At 36.4% G+C, this 18850-nt stretch overlaps 1 protein-coding gene across 3 annotated transcripts in view; it reads left to right on the top strand.

Annotated features, from left to right (window-relative positions):
- Window positions 1-18850, top strand: part of BABAM2 (BRISC and BRCA1 A complex member 2) — a 172685-nt gene that overhangs the window by 13738 nt on the left and 140097 nt on the right. For all 3 annotated transcript variants that reach the window (XM_027748887.2, XM_027748885.2, XM_027748883.2), the window contains exon 3: window positions 7522-7598. In XM_027748887.2, coding sequence (XP_027604688.1) covers window positions 7522-7598 — 77 coding nt within the window. The remainder of the gene's footprint in view (window positions 1-7521; window positions 7599-18850) is intronic.

The following is an 18850-nucleotide window of genomic DNA, read 5'->3' as shown; positions in this document are numbered from 1 at the left end:
TTGAACTCACGTGAGTGAACATTAGAAACAGAACTTACGACCTTATTAGGTTCTAACTCATTGCAAAGTAATAGATAATCAAACGGCAGTTGTGAAAATATGAAGCAGGATTTGAGTCTGTCAGGAGGGGAGGGAGATGAAGTAAATCCAAAGGATGCATCTGCCATCCTTCATACTCTTCTCTAAAAATTTGCTTATGAGTTCCAAGGCTTTGGGGTACAGCTGGTCTTACAGTATAATGAAGTAGTGACTTTTCCATGCCTGAATGTGTGACAGAAGGGTAGTTTATGATACTGTGAATTCACTAGTTTATTTACCTAAACATGCTCTACTGGAGTGTATGTTATTAGCATTATCCCATTGCAATTGTCTTTATTTCTGTTCATTTTTTCTAATCGTTCATTAAAATTTCCGTTTTCTGTTTCTATTTTATACTTTTGGGGAGTGTGTATGTGCCATATGTAGTTTTTGAAAAGAATTCTATGCAATTACCAGAGTGTAAAAGATCTTGCTTACAAAGGAAATCAGTTTGATTATCAGCAGTGTTTGCAAAGTGTGTTTGCAAAGTGTCTTTTGTTGAAAACTTTCTGTTGTCAATTCCTAATAATTTTTTTTAATCAGTATCATAATTAGCTCCCTGAGACCCAATAATAATGAGCTCCCACCCTAAACTGTAGGGATTCTATGAATGGAAACTTTTGAGATAGTCTGTATTCAGAGCTTTTCTTTCAAGTACACTTGCAATTATAATAGATGTGGTGCTTCATGTTTCTTTTTGTGGTGGCCCTTTCCAACCTGTCCTGCTATGGTGACTGGAAAAGAGCTCTTCCAAACCCAGCCTTTGTAGGCTAAACGAGCAAGGAGTTTGACACTAAAAAAAAATATTAAAAATCAGAGACGGGAGGGGGGGATTATGTATTTTAATTTAATATAGAAGTTCTCTGAGATGATTTAAAAATGTATATTTATGTATGTGTGCTTCCTGTGTTTCCCTCACAGAGGCTGGACTGAACATCTGCCTCCAGCAGAGGCAGCCGTACTGTGGGAGATTGCAGAATGCCTGCCACAAGATTGGGGCAGCTGTGAAGGAGATTTGCAGTTCTAGAAAAAGTCCCAGAGCTCTCCTCACCTCTGATATCTGCTTTGGCAAACTGTCACTCATATTAAGAAAATTACGTTTTCTGTTAATAAACAGCTGCAATATTTGTTTTACTACAGATAGTAGTCACTAGATGCTTTTGTGTAATGTTTCTTCTGAAAGCAGATTGCTGGCACTGAATTGATTTTAAATAGTTATTTGAACTTTACTTTTAAAAAATGCAAATCTGTCTGTGGGTACAGGAGGGAAGTGAGTGGTTGTTTTTCTAGGGTATATGTTCTGCCGGTTTTCTAAAAATTCTAGTTAGTGTGATGAACTTCATATAAGAAAACTTAAATATATGTGAAGGAAAATCAACACTTACAGTAGATGAAGGTTTTATTGAGTGATTACTCTAAATGTAACTGGATTTTCCAAAAGCAGTGGTTTGTGTCTTTTAAGTGCAAGTCTTTCTCTCTCATATGTGTGATACATATCTCTATATAAAGAAGGGGAACTGAAGATGAAAATTGATTGACTAGACTATCTCTCCCATTTCAAATTTTGCCTGATTGACAGAATTTTGATTGGATCTGTTTGTTTTCAGCAGCAGCTGCTCAGTACTCTTCTTGTGTATTCACAGGCTTCTGGGTGCCTCTTAAGCTTTGTGCACTGCTGCAGCGAGCTGCAGCATGATACAGTTTTTCACTGTCAGTGTCAACTCTCTAAAACATGATTTTCACCATTTTTCTGTTTCCTGATCCTTGCAAAAAACCTGTCACCTGCTGGCCTTCCTTCTACTCTCCTCCCTCCTCCATACACTTTAATTTTTCTTAATGCCTCTGTACATGACTTACCCATCTGTTGTGAATTCTGCAATTAATTCTTAATTAAATGGGATGAAATGCTGTGTCTTCAGAGAACACTGGAGCAGATTTCCATCTAAAAAATTGGAGGAAAGAGAAGCTGTAGGCATTGATAAAGGCTGTTCTACTGGAGTTTAAGGTGTTTTTCCTATCAAACACAACATCAGAGTTTTGGGTGTATTTTGAGTTTGCTGCCTCTTATTACTAACAAACGATGAACCTGTCTTTTTGCCTCTGAGTTATATTTGACTCTTGCTGACAAAACCTTCCGCCTCTAAACCTCTGATTGAACTGTCTTGTCATTCCTAAAATAATACTCATTCTTCTTTAGTCTCTTGTATTGTGAAAGGAATCTGACTTCCTTTTTCCCTAACAGTGTCTTTATAGGATATATGTAACAGTATATACAGGAGCAACTGGAAACATATCCTAGGTGTATTGTGAAGGGTTGGAAATACAGCCAGTGGTCACAACTGACTTTGTGGTGTTGCTTTTTATTTGTGAGTGTGTTGGTTTTAGTAGTGTTTTCCATTGGGGTATCTCTTACTCGCTGTGAAGCTTTCTTGTCTCTTACACCAACAGCCTGGCGAGCAAATAAAAATTGTCTGTTATCCAAAAAAGTACTGATCCTCCAGAATGGCAAGCATAGCAGCCTGAGCACCATGAGATTAAAGAAGCTTTTGCATCTCTGACTATTCTGGTTAGACAGTCTCAGTATTAAGTTCCTGAAATTATAGAGGCTAAATTTCTTAGTCTAATTTTACTTTGCTGTTGTACAGTAAAGTTCACTGATGATTTGTCTTCAGATAGTGAAGGCAGTAAAGCTTCTCTATGATCTATGAAGGAAGAATGACTAAACACATTGCATACTTTATAATCAGGGAATTTGATAGTCATCAGATAAATCTGACATGACTATTGGGGCTTACACCTATATCACAGATTAAAATAAGAAAAAGTAAAAAGGAGATGGCTCGTTTTTCAATAGAGCTACCTCTGATGGCATTTCTGGGTATTTGCTATACTTTTATATGGTTGTAAGCAGTGGATTTTAGGAGCTGTATAAAAAACAAGCTTCTTACTGGAATTTTGGGATATAAAGAGGTAGATTTGGAGAGGGGTGTTGATGAGTTTGTTTGGTTTTTTTAAAGTCTTTGGGTAGAATAACCACTCATCTCCTGACTTTAAGGATTGAGGTGGTAAACACTTGTGCTCTTGTTTCTTTGTGACTCCTTTAGTTGGCACAGAACATAATTTTGGATAAGATCTTACCAGAGCCCAAATGATTTAAAACTGCTTGTCTTGGGAATGCTTTCAAGTGATGGTTTTAGAAGACTAGCTGATAGGAAGACCATGTTGAAATCTAAGATTATCAGAGTCCTCCTTATCATCGTGGCTTCAGACCTGTAAAATATCAAAGTGGCTTTGTTTTTTTAGCTTAAATGAAACAGAAGAAGTGTCAGTTCAAAAAAATAGTTAATCGCAAATACATTGGGATAAGAGAAAACCTCGCTGTTAAACTCAGGTAGAACTGCATTTCTAAATCAGACAGAATTAATTTTGCAAAAAAAATACTTTCTACTATACCTATCATTATAGGCTGATGCTTTATTCCAAGCAGGAAAACTTAGTGACTTTTCTGATTTATTTTTTTTTCTTGGATAATCTTTTTTGTTTCCTTTTGTGAGTGGTAAGGAATTTCGAACACTTCTAAGTAAGTGTCTGGTGCTAACAGTGACTTTTTCTTCGTATAAGAACTGGTTTAGTTTTATTCATTGTGAAAGACAATAGGTCACAGACAATCCCAACTGTAAGATGCATCAAACACTCAACAACTTGTCTCCTACTTGGAATACTCATTCCATAGGGATGTAATATATCTCAACTGAAGTTTAATCTGCTGTATTTGCTCAAGGAACTTAGCTAAAATCTACTGCAAAAGAGAAAGGTTTGTATTGAGCTGTGGGTGCTTGCGTACTCAGTTCCATCTACCAGTTTCTAGCTGTAAGTCTCAGCACAGCCCCTTTGGGTAGGGCAACGTGATTTTAAGCGATACACTCACGAATATTCCTTCATCCCAGAAACTTGTCAAGTTGATGATTCTTTGATATTTTAGTAGGGAAGCCATTGTGGGAGATCTTGTGGTATAGCATGAATCATCTTATGAAGACTAAGACATATCACTGCTCTGAGCACGAGCATTAATTCTTGCTTCTGTGGCTTTCCTGTGTAAAATATGGATTATTTAGATGAAGAGATGCAAACCAGTGTAATATTTTTCCATTAATAAAGACGGAGATAACACATCCATATATCATGAGATGAAGTCAGCTTCTGAAATTAATTTTCAACACCAAGTATTACCGTTCTGTCAGTTCCCTGTGAAGACAGGACAACAAATAACCTTTAAAGACTTCGTTACAAGTAATTCCTTTTCAAGTGTGACATTTGTGTGGACCAGATTAAGTAAAAAGATCACATTTCCAAAAGACAAAAGTCTTACATTTTGGAGAAGATAGAGGTCATGTTTCTAGGTCAGATGTGTATAATTATAAGAGGTTCTCTCTGTTAAGGAAATTCAGGCAGGAGATTATGTCCCTAGACCAGCCATTACTTGTGGCTTTCTGTTGAAATAGGGACAGACATAGACTGCTACATGAACCAAAGTTTTGATTTTCCATAGGAGTTTCATTCTTTTACTGTTTATACTAAAAAGAAGCTGCCTCCTTTCAAATGGATGTATATAAGATTCCTGCTTGGTTACTCAGCCTGTTGCATTTATTGAAGTCTCTTGTGCAGCCCAGCCAGAGCAATTTAAGGGAGGGAACTGTGAATACTGTCACTTTCCATCACTTCTAGACCAGTAAAATTAAAAACATCTCTAGTGCAATATAATAATATAGGAAAAGTACTTAATGTTGCTTTTAGGGACATTTACCATTAAATCAGGCTTTTATTTTAATGTTAAAGAATATTATACTTTCTGTAATATTTCCAAATGGCCCATTGTGCTAAAAGAAAAGATTTGTAGGGTATTTGTAGGATCAGAAATTTTTGTGTCTGTTGAAAAGCTGACAACAGTGTAATTTTGATAGTAGTTTGAGAAAAGTGTCTCAGACTGTGACCTGTGATACTTTGAAAGAAAATTTCATTAAATGTTAACTGTTGTTGCAGAGATATTTTAGAACCCGAAAAAGGTTTTTTTATGTTGTGCTTTTTTGGAGGATTTCGGTATGCTTCCTAGAATTGGCCTTACATATGTTGTAAGCCATAGAAATACTTTGGAGGTAGATAATAGTATCTATATAGCTGTTAAATTCATTCACAGACATTAAAACACCTTCAGAATGGGCACTCCCATTTTGCTGTTCTCACCTACTAAAATACCACAGCTTGGAAAAAAATTATATTCTCTTGTTTCTGTTGCACTAGGGATCCAATCTTTTATATTCTCAAACTGATTTTACTCCCAGCGAGGCTGGTGATGCTTACTGTTCTTGCTAAACCCTACCTAGATGTAATTTAAAAATAAGCAGTACAGACCATGAAATAAAAACATTTTTCAGGTCTGTCTCTGTTGTCCGGCATGCCGCATTCCCTTTCACATTTGCATCATTGACAGGTTTCATAAACGTCGTTTCTTTTCCATCATCAACCTTTCAATAAAATGCAAAGTAGTATTCCAGCAAAAGAAAACCAAGTCAGTGCATTCTTCCTGGATGAAGCAAGATGTGAACTAATCTGTTTTGAAACTTGCTTTCCATTCAAGTCTGCAGTATCTGATAGTAGTTATATCTCAATTATGTTTCTGTAACTTGTTTTGTATGGTGCTCTCCTAAGACGTTGCAAAAACCTTTCTAAAGTGAAGGTAGGATGTGTCTCTTCCCTTTTATTTGAAGGGACACTTATATAATTTCTGTAATGATACTGAAAAAATGTCGTGCATTGTTGTTGAATCAGTGTAGGCTGTTGACTGCATTTGGCTCTTAATTGCATCTGTCTTAGATTCTAGGCGCACATAAGTGGTTTGCTTATGTTTTCTACTATTTTTATGGAAACTTCATTTAAGTTAATTGTTTTGTAGTTCTGTGGTTGCTTCTTTTTGGTGAAGCTACACATGGGCACAACTTTGAGTAAATAGTGAATGTAGCTCACTGAGTAAAAACAATCTGAAGTTAGTGCATGTGGTTTCCTGAACTCTCAAGTGGAAAGAGGAAAAGAGACTGTAGAGCCAGCATCTTGGAGAAATGGCTCTCCCAACCGTTTTGAGTATGTGAGTGAGAACTGGGATTGCTCCATGTACCCCAATGCCTCTTGTGTGGTAAGGCAGAGCTGCAGCAGTTACTGTGTTGTTTCTGATAAGGGAGGATCCAAAGGTAGGATGAGAATTCTTTTGTTTTCTGGCCTACCCATCTTTTTGCTTTAGGGTGTGTGTATGGTCCAGTATATGTGGGTTTTGTTCATTATATTTTCAGTGGTGTTTATTAAGAGCTCTACCACTGATCTGATATATAAGTTTAGGCAAGTTATTTTACCTTTGTGTACCTTATTATCACTCAGTGTTTTTTCTAGAGTCAACCAGTATAGCTTTGAGCTTTAAATGCCTTGCAACAATTGTGCTGGGGCCATAAAAAATTCTCAATTATATTGGGCTGGCAAGAAGATTTCGGAGTTATCAGGATCGCTAGAAACATAAAACAATGAACTTCTAAGGACTTCCAGTATTTTTGCTCCTGGGACCTATCATGCACAGCAGCCCACAGTGGTGAAAGCTTCAGGGACAGTTCCTGCCAGTGAAACAATTCGTGTCCCTTTGCTTCTCCATTTGCAGCTGAGATTTTGGTTTTGTTTGGGGTTTTTTGTATGCAAATATTTTGGTACATGATTTAAAAGGTATGGAAAAAGTTGGTCATCTCTGGCCTAGACACTAAACAGTTTTTTAGTGACTTTTCTATTCGTAAAATGCTCTCTTATCACCATGAGGCCCAACTGCTGTTTCTCCAACTGGAGAATCACAGATCATGAACATACATCCTCAGTTGTTATATAGCCTCAGATACCTTGTTATGAAACTTGCTCACCTGAAGGCTACTGTGAGACTTTCCAAAAGCGAAAATTTTAATGTTATAATAGGTAAAAAATGAATAAATGTTGGTGTATTAAAATTCATCCCAGTTATCTGAGTGGCAGGGATAGGGAGCATGTAACCGTGTTACTGTGACATAGAGAGTTGTGGCCTGCAAAATTGTATACAAAGTAGAGGACTTGATGACTTTGACTAATTGTTACCATTCTAATAACGCACTCAAAACCAGAGCATTTTGCATGTGTGTTTTCATATAAAATGGGAGACAGTTGGCACAGATCCTTAAATTTCTTATGCTGTTGTGGGAACTGTTGATCAAAAGAGGATAGGCCTCCTGCATCTTTCTCACCTTTTCTTCTTTCCCAGATTCATGAGGATTTTTAGTAGTCACAACATGTTTACTATCAGTCATTTGTATCCTGTAGAATAATGTTAGTGTTTGCTGCCATCTGTAACTACTTAGGACATTCTTCTCTTGTCTTCATTTTCAGCTGTACGTCCCTGACCCCTGGACCCAGCTGTGATCGGTTTAAGCTACACATCCCTTATGCTGGAGAAACTCTCAAATGTAAGTTAAAAAATACTGCTGTTGTATCTTGGCCTTTTTTTCACTGTTCCATATCTCGTTAAGTTTTCCAGTGTGTCTGACTTTATGAGTTTTGAGATACCTGTGTTGTTTTCTCTTAAAGCTTCAGCTGCAAGAACACACAACTATGAAGGATATCTCATATTTAAGTTTACAGCCTTCCATGATAGTATTTTGAAAAAATGAGTTATAAAAGCCAAAGGTTACAACCCACCCCCCCTAGTATTTCTGTATGTTTCTTTATATATTTCTAAATGTTATAACTTAGGCAATCTCATGACCATTTTTAGACTCACTTGTAATTTGTATGTGCTTTGTGTTGTTTCTTTCTGTCTCTTTTAGGAAGAATTCTTTATTAAGCTCCAATAAAAGATGTCATTCTCTTATTTTATTAAGTATCTTTAAACAATAACTGGTATAATTGACCAGATTAGCTAAATGCTAATTTAGTGGTATTGTTAAATCCTTCTTATGCTTAGAGGATCTGTAGATACCTAGCTCATTTGCCCACTCTTAGTGTGTGTTTTGTTTGTCTTAGTTTATGTTTTGGTTCAAAGGATTAGAATAAAATTTGGGTTTGTATGTTTTTAGAATGTAAAGTTTTCTAAACACTTGAACTGCTGAGAAATGGTTGTGTTGTTTTTCATCTCTAACAACTGAAATATGAGAGAGCATGAAGAATTTCAGATGAAGTAAAATTCAAAGCTTGGCAATTACAGATTTAGGGCAGCTCTGGTAAAGCCACAGCTGGAGTACTATGTCCAGGTCTGGTCTGTCTGTTACCGGAAAAGCATGGACATATTGGAAGGAGTACAGCAAAAGACCACAAAGATGACTAGGGCAACTGGAGCATCTGTTGTGCAAGGGGAGGCCAAGATAGATGAGGCTTCTCAAGAAGAAAAGGCTCAGGGCAAGTCTTACTAATATATATAAATACCTCATGGGGGAAAGGAGTCTGGCTCTTCTCAGTGGCAGTCTCTAAAGGGAAATGGTTACAAATTGAAATACAGAAAATTCCATTCAAATGCTATAAAAAAACTATTTTGCAAGGATGGTCAAAGAGTGGAAAAGGTTGTGCTTGGAGCTTGTGTAGTTTGTATATCTCCATCCCTGAGATACTCAAAAACCAACTGGACATGACTGTTAGCAATCTCCTCTGTTTACCCTGCTGTGAACTGAAGGACTGGACTAGGCAGTCTCCAGAGGTGCTGTCCAGCCTTAGCTATCCTGTGAGTCTATGAAAATATGCTATCTGGAGAAGCAAGTACTTGATGTGAACAGAAATGGTAAGCATTTAAAACACTGCTTTGGTAGTATCCATTTGGACTGCATCATACACATGCTGTAGCTCTCCAAGACATTTTAAATATTAAGAATGTAGTTGCATTCCTTATGCAATAATTTTTTTTTTGTCATTATGTCATGCACTGGAAGCCCTTATCCTTTATGAACAGAAATCAACAAAATTAAACTTTTGTATATTTCTTTTAAGCTTCCATTTGGCACCTATAAGGGAAGTTTTCTTTACCAGAAGTTGATCTGGAAGTTTGCTTATGCGTTCGAGAGAGGAGCCAGGTTCATGTATCAGCCTACTATGACTATTTTGTCTATTCTAAATATATTAGATTATGCCTCAAGAGTACTAGTTGTTCTTTCTCACAAGATAAAAATGGACTATTAATTCCTAGCTAGCAAGTATTTTAAGAAAAAGGATGTGGCTCTGCATTTATTCAGAATTTTTACTAAGTAGTGGTTGTATTATATGAAGCCAACTACCCTATGAGGTAGAATATTTATTTAAAATTGTTATACTGTGTAGCAGACTAAACTTGTTGAGTCTTGGTGTGTTCTGCAATGCGTAGTAAATTCCACTTGAGTCTTGTTTGATGACTATGATCAAGATGCAGTCAAAAGAAGCTTTATTGGATGGCATGCTTTAGAAAATGGTATCATATTTTCTATGTGGCTGTCTTATTTATCGCCATATAGGGCCCTATTTGTGCATTCTGAGAGCTTTAAGTCTTTTCTTATTTCAGGTAGAGGCTAGGAGTGTTCCTAATTCATAAACGAAAATTAATAGATTAAAATGCCCATATGCAAGTGCATAGGCATGCAGACTATATTAATATGCTAAATGACTGTAGTCCTGTTAAAATACCTAGAAATATGAACTCTTATATTTTTAGTATCACATAAGCAATTAAACAACAAAAAAAAGTAATGCTACTGCTCTCTCCACCTTCATAAAACCCAAACCACACATTTTAACCACGTTTTATATTTTAATAAGACCAACTGAGAGTGATGTAAACAAATGTATCTTTTTCAGAAGTATCTAATAATAGTGAATTCAAGTAATAATAATCCTCCGCGTTTCAGTGTTAAACGTTTGAAAATGCTGTGAATCATTCAGTCTCACAGCATGTGGAATAAATAGTGATGTGAGGACATTCAAGAAAGCTTTAATAATTTTGTGTTTAGATCTGTAATGATGGCAGGGGAAGACAGCCATAGTGTGCAACCGGAGATTTTTAGATACTTTGTTGTAGCTGTTGCTAGATCTGTTATCTTTCAAGGACAGAATATTTCTGCAAAGGAAAGTTGTGAAATCTGCCAGAATAAAAAGATTGGCTGAAAATGTTCAGGATCTCCAGTGTATGGGCCTCGGTATGTGGCACTAAACACAGGCTGAAGTGTCTAGTTCCTTTGTGGTTTGTGTTACATCCTCTTTGCAACAGATTAGGTCTTTGCATATCATCAATCATAAACCGCTGCCACTGCACAAACACCCCAGCATGAATCCTAGTGTGTTGAAAACTGTTGGTATGCAGCTTTAGGGAAGTATAACTGCATAGTTACAGTCCTGTTTTGCGAAAGACCAGAAAATTCACAGTTTCTTGAAAAAGATGAAAGTGTACTTGCAGGCAAGACAGTGGCTGACTACCTGTAGTGTAAAATAATTGCTTTGTTAGCTTCGGTAACAACAAGTGTCTTGTGAGTTAAGATTGGCTTACCTTCACCTTACTCTTGCAAGTATTCAGAGCTGCTTGAATGTTACGCTGAACACTCACTCAGCTCCAGCCACGGACCTTGGAGATACCCACAATTTTATACTAAAGAAAATATTAAGCCAGTGTTCAAGATAAATTAGTTTGTCATACTAATTATCTTCCATCACGCTTCAGAAATTTTCAAATGATGCTTTCAGGGAGACACCTTTACCTTGTTTTCTTCTCTAAAGGAAAGAATTTTTTTTTTTTGGTTTTCATGGCGAGAATGGTTAGAAAACTTGAGCCTGCTCTTATTAGACTGTCAATTAAAATCTGAGACAGCCATATTGTTTTTATTAGTTCATCCAGAAGTCAATGTTGTTACATTAAACTTGATGCTTTTCTCCGTATTTGAGTTTTTCAAAGCTCTTAATTGGAGTTTTAATTTCTGGAAGACTGTCTGTAATACCCTGTAAGAGGTTGAATCTGTGTTCCTACGACAAAACTGATTTTGTGTGGTACGCAGAGCTATCTTTTATTGCTAACTGAACAGCAGTATCTGCTTAGTAAAGTTCAGTATTCTGTCTGGAGAAGTATTTGTGTATTTTGAGGTGAAGCGTTCTGTAACTGTTGCAGATACTGCGGTCTTAGTTGATAAAACATCATGGCAGATGTCAGTAGAAATTGTCAGGATAAGCACAGTTATAAGCTGCAATAGTGTCTACTGAATAATATTAATAATTAAAATACATAATTTAGAATCAAATTACAATTTTGTTCCAGCAAACCCTGGAATATTTTGGTTTTGGTTTTCCTTTTTCACTCAAGCTTTCGTTGCTGCTTGCTAAAAGAGTATGACTTTTTTTTTTTTCCTGTGCTCTTCACATTTTCTTTTTCAGGCACTGATGCCTCCTTCCCTCTCTGACCTTGAGTGCTGTCATCTGGAATTTCACAGTGATTAAACAATGTGTTGCCCTTGTGATGCTACTGTTCTCTGTGGCCTCTTGAACTCTAGTATTTTCATATTCTGTCTGATTTTCGCTATTTTTATGTGAGTGGATTATAGCTCTGGGTTCTACTGCCACCACTTTGTTTTCCTTGATCCCAAAGAACATTACTTTTTTTCTCATTTGAAGCTTAGTTTTTCTTTTTTTTGCTTCTGATTTCTGTTTGTTAGTTCCTTACTCGTTTTAGTTATCGGCCTTAGAGGAGGAAATCAGTTTTGCTGCCTAACTAGTCTAAGAATATTGCCCATAATATACAAAATCTCATCTGCTTTTATTCCTGTGATGGAACTCTTTCAGTAAGTTCATCCAACCTTCCTGTGGCTTTCTATTTTAAGGAAGCAGTTAAAAATAACAACAAAAAAGATAAAGAAGAGCCCTGACCTCCTTGTTGCCCTTTTAAAGGCTGCTTTGCAAATTTATTTGCTAAACACTTGTTTATTGTGCCAATAAGCAATTGTAAAAACGATTTTGCAAGTTATTGTAAGATTTAGGATTCTCATAAACCATGTTGCTGCAATGAATGTGTCAGTGTTTCGTGCACCATTCACTTATTTTACACAGGTTGTGGTTTAGTTGAGGCTCTTACAGAAAGGATTTCTTGATTGCTGTATTTCACGTTATACTTAGGTGATATCCTTACCTGTATGGTAAGTGTGTTTCTGCTGGGTCATGCAACGTGCCACAGATTTTTCCAGGCAATGTGTTTTCTAAAGTTTGTCTGAGTCTTGCTTTACAGGGCAGGAAGAATAAATCTTTTTCCTTTAGTAACTTTTTCATTATCCAATAAATGTACCTAATGGGAGTGTCAAGAGATAGTCTGATCTTTTTGCAATATTTATTTCTTCATTGAATACAAAGTTTACAACAATATTTTCCTCTTTTAAATAGTCACCTTCCTCTCGCTTGTGTTTTTTGTGGGTTTTTTGACACTTTTCCTTACGTACTGGACTTCTCTTGAGCAAGTAAGTCAGAAGTTTTTGCAGGTGTAAGTCTTAAACAGTGTATTTCTGCATCAAGAGAAGTGACCTTAGAAGTATCTATGTGCAAGTGTGGACTTAGAGAGGCTTAAAAGATTTTACATTAGTCCTCCACACTGGTACTGCCATTGTGCCTTCCAACTTTGCTCTTTCCTCCTTTTCTCTCCTGTTTAGGCTGCACATACTGGTGATGGTCTGCAGTCCGTTTGGTTAAATGTATTTATCCTTCACCTTCACATTTTCTGACTTACCCAGTGTCTCTGTTTTAACTTCTCTGGTGTTGCCTGGCTTTAATTTCTGCCAATATCTTATCCCTTCTTGTATTATCTGTTATCATCTTTGTCCTCTTCAGTTCTAGTACTAACATTTCTGAGAAAGCAGTTACCCAGCTACAGAAGTGCAAGTAACCGAGATTGTCCTGATGCCTTCTTGCTCAGCTTTGAAGCCAACTCATTTATTTTTATTCCACTTTTGCAGATTTGCCCACTTTGCAAAAGAATGTGATTTCTCTTTCTGTACAGTCTTACAGCTCTTTTTTTTTTCTCCTACAGCAACATTTGTTAGTTGAGTTAAAGAAAAAAAACACCCACACCTGCAATCCTTTGTCCAAGAATCAAATTAACATCCTGCAAATTCTTCCTATATATTTTTTTTCTTTTATTGGAAAACTGGGACTTGATTCACTAGCCTAACTATAGATGTCTAACTGAGGTTTCCTCGAGTACCTTGGTAGTCTTTTCAGCTGCTGGCCCAAAGGACACTGATCTCTCTGAAAAAGCGTGTCATAAATGTGCCCTGAGGCATCTCAAATGACACTAAACAACTTGATTAATCACCTGAACCAACTTTATGGAGACTGGGTCTTTTGCAGCTTTGCATGTAGTGGAGTAGCTGGGATTTCTTCTGGAGTGTCAGAGAGGTACAGAGAAGGTTGATTTTTTTCTGATACAATCAGATACCTTTCTTGCAAATTGTCCCTCTATTCTGAAATGTTTTTGAGTCTTTAATAATGACTTTTTTGCATTTTTTTTTGATACCTTGATTTGCATGTGAAGTCAGAAATTAAACTCAAAAGCATCCTTTACTTGAGAGAAGAATAACCTGGCAGCAGCAATACCACACCAAAATAGAATTACTCCTGTATCTTCCTTCAGTAGTAGTAGTTTTGTATTTAACAAGTTGTATTGTCATTTCAGGAATTAATCTTTCTTACCAACCAATTAATAAGAGGCTCTATAGGTAACTATATTACTGTGTTTGGTTTAAAGCCTGTACAGCAAAAATCTTTAGGGTGGAACACAGTGACAAGTTGGCAGGTCTGTGTTTAGTTCATTTAAATCCTTTCGTACTACTGGCTGTACTGACTTAGTATCTTGGTTGTAGTGAGTAACCGAGTTTTGTGTCTGTAAAGACAATTAATAATGGCTGGTTTAGGTGAGAATTTGTTTATAGAAGAGACCGATCAGTAGCTTTTGTCTTCAATTTGCGTGGCTACTAGAAGGGACAGGTTAGCATTCTGAGTTGATGAATAGTACAATTCTCCTGACTTTTTCATTTTAATAGTCAACAAGAGCATTTTCTGTATTTTCATGAAACTGATTCTCCACATATATTTGGTCTCTTACTTCAGCAATTTTCCCTATTATCTGTGAATGCATTTCATAATCAAGTTGCATTTGGATTTCTTAAAAGCCAAATGGGTTGATCTCCTTCATAACAAATTCCATTCAAATTGGTCTTATTTCAGGCTGCAGTGACCACACATGTTTATTCTACATACTTAGTGCTGACTTAAAAATTCTTGGCATCAGAAGAAACTAAAGATGATGGATATCCTTTCAAAAGTAGAGTCTGGGAAGTTGACTGGTACTTTGCTTCCTGATTTTGCCACCATTAGTTAAACAGAGATGTTAATGCTGTGGCACTCTTAGCATAGCATCTTTCAGTACTACCAACTTATAGTGTGGTTAAAAAACAAAAGAAAAATACCCTGAAAAGGAAGTTACCAGGAGGAGAAAAACTGTGTGTGGAATAGGCCAGTAGAAAGCTATTGTAAGGATTTCAGAGATTTCTCAGTTTCAGAGTAAGACCTGCATGTCTTGCTTGTAGTCAAGTCTTATTCCTTTGTTAGATTTGCTTATACATTTTGATAGATGACAAAAGAACAGCCCATATGTGTATCAAAAGAAATTATGGATTTAAGTATTAATATTTTTATCTTTTTGTCTATTGGGAGCATATTAACTTTTCTTTTGAAATTCTGTAAAGTATTTCAAAATTTAATGCTGTTTGCCTGAGGAGAAAAAAAGCAAAAGAAAGTAATATTTTTGGATAATGAAAAGCAACAGAGTATGATACATCCTTTTTCTTCTAAATTTATCTTTGATTTGATGACTTTAACTTTATAGAAGTAATTTTAAATTCCGTAGTAGTATGTAATTGGAAATATAATTCCACCAAAGTAATTATTGACTGGTGTATCTACAGAATTGAGATAAGTATGGTTTGAGTGTGAAGGTTTTGCTTGCCTTGCTCTTATACTGGAATGGTCATTGTCAATAGCGCTGTGGAACACCACATGGTTTGCCTTCCATCAGGGCAATAAGGGCAAACAGAGTTGAAATGTATGAAAAACTACATGCTCATGTGCTGAAGATGCAAGGAAAAGGGTCGTTGTTTCATCTAGGTGAGAAGGGGAAAAAATGCAGGATTATATTGATTTTTTTTTTTTTGGTATTTTTTTTCTTCCCAGGTTAAAAGGGTAACCATTCTCAAACTCTAAGCACAATAATTTTACAAATGGCTTTACTGATTAAAAATGTTATTTTTATTTACCCCAGCACATTTATATTTGAAAAGGGTAAACCACAGGTAATACCATGTAAGTACTTGTTACAAAAATGGATATTTCTACTAGGTCAAGACAAACTGTTAGCTTGTGATTCAAAATATTTAGCACCTTATATTTTGTAAGCTCACGCAGAGCCTAGTGTTAATATTTATGTGAAGTGAAACCAGACTTGCGTTGGCTGTTGTGTTTGTTTAAATACCTTTTATTTGAGTGTAATGGAGCATTTTTTATTTATGCGTCATAACCCTACCAAGCAAACTGTTAGCTGCAGTTTTGGTTTCTCTGGATTGTAGTATTTAACAAACTCAGACTTAGGATGTTTCCCTTAATCTGTAGCCTCGTTTGTTATGGTGTACTTTTGTTGAGCACATGTAACTTATGAAAATAGCTCATGCTCATAGTTCAGAACAGGGCAAACTCCTTCCTTAGGCTTAAGCCTTCTAGAGTCAAAGGTGTTACTTCTTCTGTCTTAAGACAGTAAATTAAGCAAGACATAAGTGAAACTATTTGGAAGGGCAAATCACAGAGCAGAAAAGTTAGAGAGGCCAGGGATGATGAGGATGGTTATCTGATATGGTTCAAAAAAAGGTTCTTTTTTCTTTTGCTTTAGAAACTAGCTGAATGTGTTTGGATTCATGACACAAGTAAGACAGAATAAGATTTGACTGAGGGGATACTTTTTTCCTTTTTAAATACATGAAATGTTTGTTCTAAGGTCAGATCTTTAATGGTAAGATACTGTATTTGACTTCCAGAATGAAAGCCACTGATGATAGAGAATCATTGCTCTTTTGTAACTGTTAACGTTGAAGTGGAATTTTGTTCTGAACTTCTTTGTCTTTATTAAAATGTCACCCAGCCTATGTGAGGCTCGATTGTAGCAGAATAAATTAGGGTTTACATTTGGATAAAAACCCATAGTACTGTAGGAAGGAGAGTGTAAATGATACGTTTCTGGTTTAGTTAGAAAATAAGGACAACAGCATGATTTTTAGGTTCCATGGGGTTGTAAAATGTTTTGAGTATGGTCTCAGCAATAGTGTTTTGTGACTGTATGATTAACAGGCACTGAAATATTGATTTTATTTGTTTTGAAGCCTAGAGAACCTATGTAGCTATGTAACGGTATGGCCTTTTGGAAAATGACTACACAGCAGGGAAAAATAGTCTTAATATACACACCGGCTTTAATATTGATACGTTTGGTCTCAAAATGACTTTTATTGAAGGGACTTGGGAGTTTGAATTTGAGGCATGTTTACCCTGGACAAGTAGAAGCAATTTTATCAATTATAAGTAATAGTAACAGAAAAGCAAAAATCACAATGTTAATTTTTACTCTGGATTCTGTCCCTTGTACTGAATAGTTCTTTGGGATCTGTAGGTCATGAAAACTTTTTTAAACCAAAGTATCTGCATAGTTGTTCACTCACTGTGGATAAGAACTGATATGCCACTGATATTTAATGGAAGAAGGGATATGACAGAGGGTGGTAAAGAAGAAATATGAGCATGTGAAGTAGGTAATAGGTAATAGGTTTGGCTAGCTGCAACATGATGTGCCCAACCTCAGTGTGACCACAGAGAGGGTACCTTCTTCAAATATCTCTCATCCCACAGCAGGAATCACTGCGTGGGATATGCAGCTGACCTGATCCTCAAATTGTAAAAGTTTACCGCCTCGTGTGTTAAACTAATAATGCCAATTTTAATTTACTGTTACACTGAGCACTGCATATGATGATGATCTGGGACTTACTGTGAGCTCTGTTCCCTTCATGTTGTGGTAGAACTGAAAACACTGTGAAGGGAAAGAGTTTGTACCTGCTTGAACCTCCATGTTGCACCTATTACCACAGCTTTCCTGAGGTTCACCCCGACTGTGGAGCTTACAAAGGTGAATACAGTTTATTGCCAATCTCACTACTCAAGCAGAGTCTTGAAGCCATCTCATGATGTAATGTTCTGTAATAGTTTTATGCTAGTCAAATATGGAGGTATAAGCTAAAAAATAAACAGTTATTTTGATCCTTCTTTTTTTATTCTAAGCAGCCTTTTGTAGTATGTGTGTAGTTGGAGCGCAGCTCCTAGTGAGCTGAACTGTTGGTATATGCACTCTATTTCATCAACTCTTTTAAAGCAGGAATGCAGAGAATGAAAAGCATGCAACTAGTAACTGCAGTATGGAAAGTGTGTGTTAAATGAGTTACTTGTCATCACATAGGAACATGACAAAAACACAGATACAGTTCTTTCCTTCAGAGCAGCATTGGGCTATCTAAGTCACAGGCCAAGCTTTTTCATTGTGCTGTTTTCTGAGTTATTCATAACAAGCCTTTCAAAGCTCAGTTAAGAATGTATTAAGGTACATCTCCTTCAACACATAACCTCGAATTCACTGGTAGAAATTGGTGAGGTTGTTGTAAAGAGCCATACATGACATTTTAATTGCAGTAAAAGTAAGAAAAGGATTGCTTTATAGTGACATAGGAACTACCCAGTCTAGTAAACATCAACTTTTCTGAATTCTTCGTTGCTGTATTACAGTTTAGGCAATTTAGTAATTATTTTCTCTTGCTTAATAAAGATGCATTTCCTGTTCCAATTTTATGCCATTTCCTCTAGGATTGGTGCCTATTTCGTTCTTCTTTTAAATTAAATAGAAGGTTGATTTTTATGTTGAGTGTGTTGGGAATTTTAGCTGGCAGACCTCTGCTATTTTCTGCGCCCCATACTTGCACGTGCTCCTGACAGTTGTGAAAGGAAGGTAGGAGTGTGGACAGGAGAAACCCACACTGTGCTCTGCTGAGTCGCATGATCGGTGAGTTTGTGATTTGGAGCAATACTCTGGCGCATACCTACTGCAGACTGACCTTTGGCTTCTTGGTCATGAGCCTTCATCCACTGCCATTAATCTTTACAGCATCCTTGCTTCCAACTGAAGCCAAGATCAGTTTACAGAATATCAGCAATTAAAACTGTCATGTTAAATGTCTTGACAGGGTGACATCCCTGAGCCAGCAATGTGGCTTTGCAAGATTTCTTCATCTGATGCTTCTTTCCAGATCTGCATTCATAATTTTTTAAGAAATAAAAAGTGGTTTAATTTTTTCTGGACAGAATTGTTTATAAGTCTTACCACACTGGCTTTACTTTGCTGTGTGGATTTCAAACAAGTGGTAACACACAGTAGGTACTGTCTTATTTTTTTTCTACTGTCTGCTACCTCACAAATCTGCAAAAGCTCGGTTACTCTTTTGTATCGTCATAAAGAAGAAAGAATGGTTGGGAGCTAGACAAGTAAGGCAAGGAACATTTATTTTTATTTTTTTTCACTTTTTTCTTGGACTATGAAAGGCTTTTTTAAAAGCTCAGATGCATATGACCACCTCTTGATCTATATGAACTC

This window comes from Pipra filicauda, unplaced genomic scaffold, assembly GCF_003945595.2.
Source record: "Pipra filicauda isolate LSUMZ 115617 unplaced genomic scaffold, ASM394559v2 scaffold156_size1729456_pilon, whole genome shotgun sequence".
NCBI classification, from domain to species: domain Eukaryota; kingdom Metazoa; phylum Chordata; class Aves; order Passeriformes; family Pipridae; genus Pipra; species Pipra filicauda.
The sequence above is the reverse complement of the archived record's forward strand: the minus strand, read 5'-3'. Positions and strand labels throughout refer to the sequence as shown.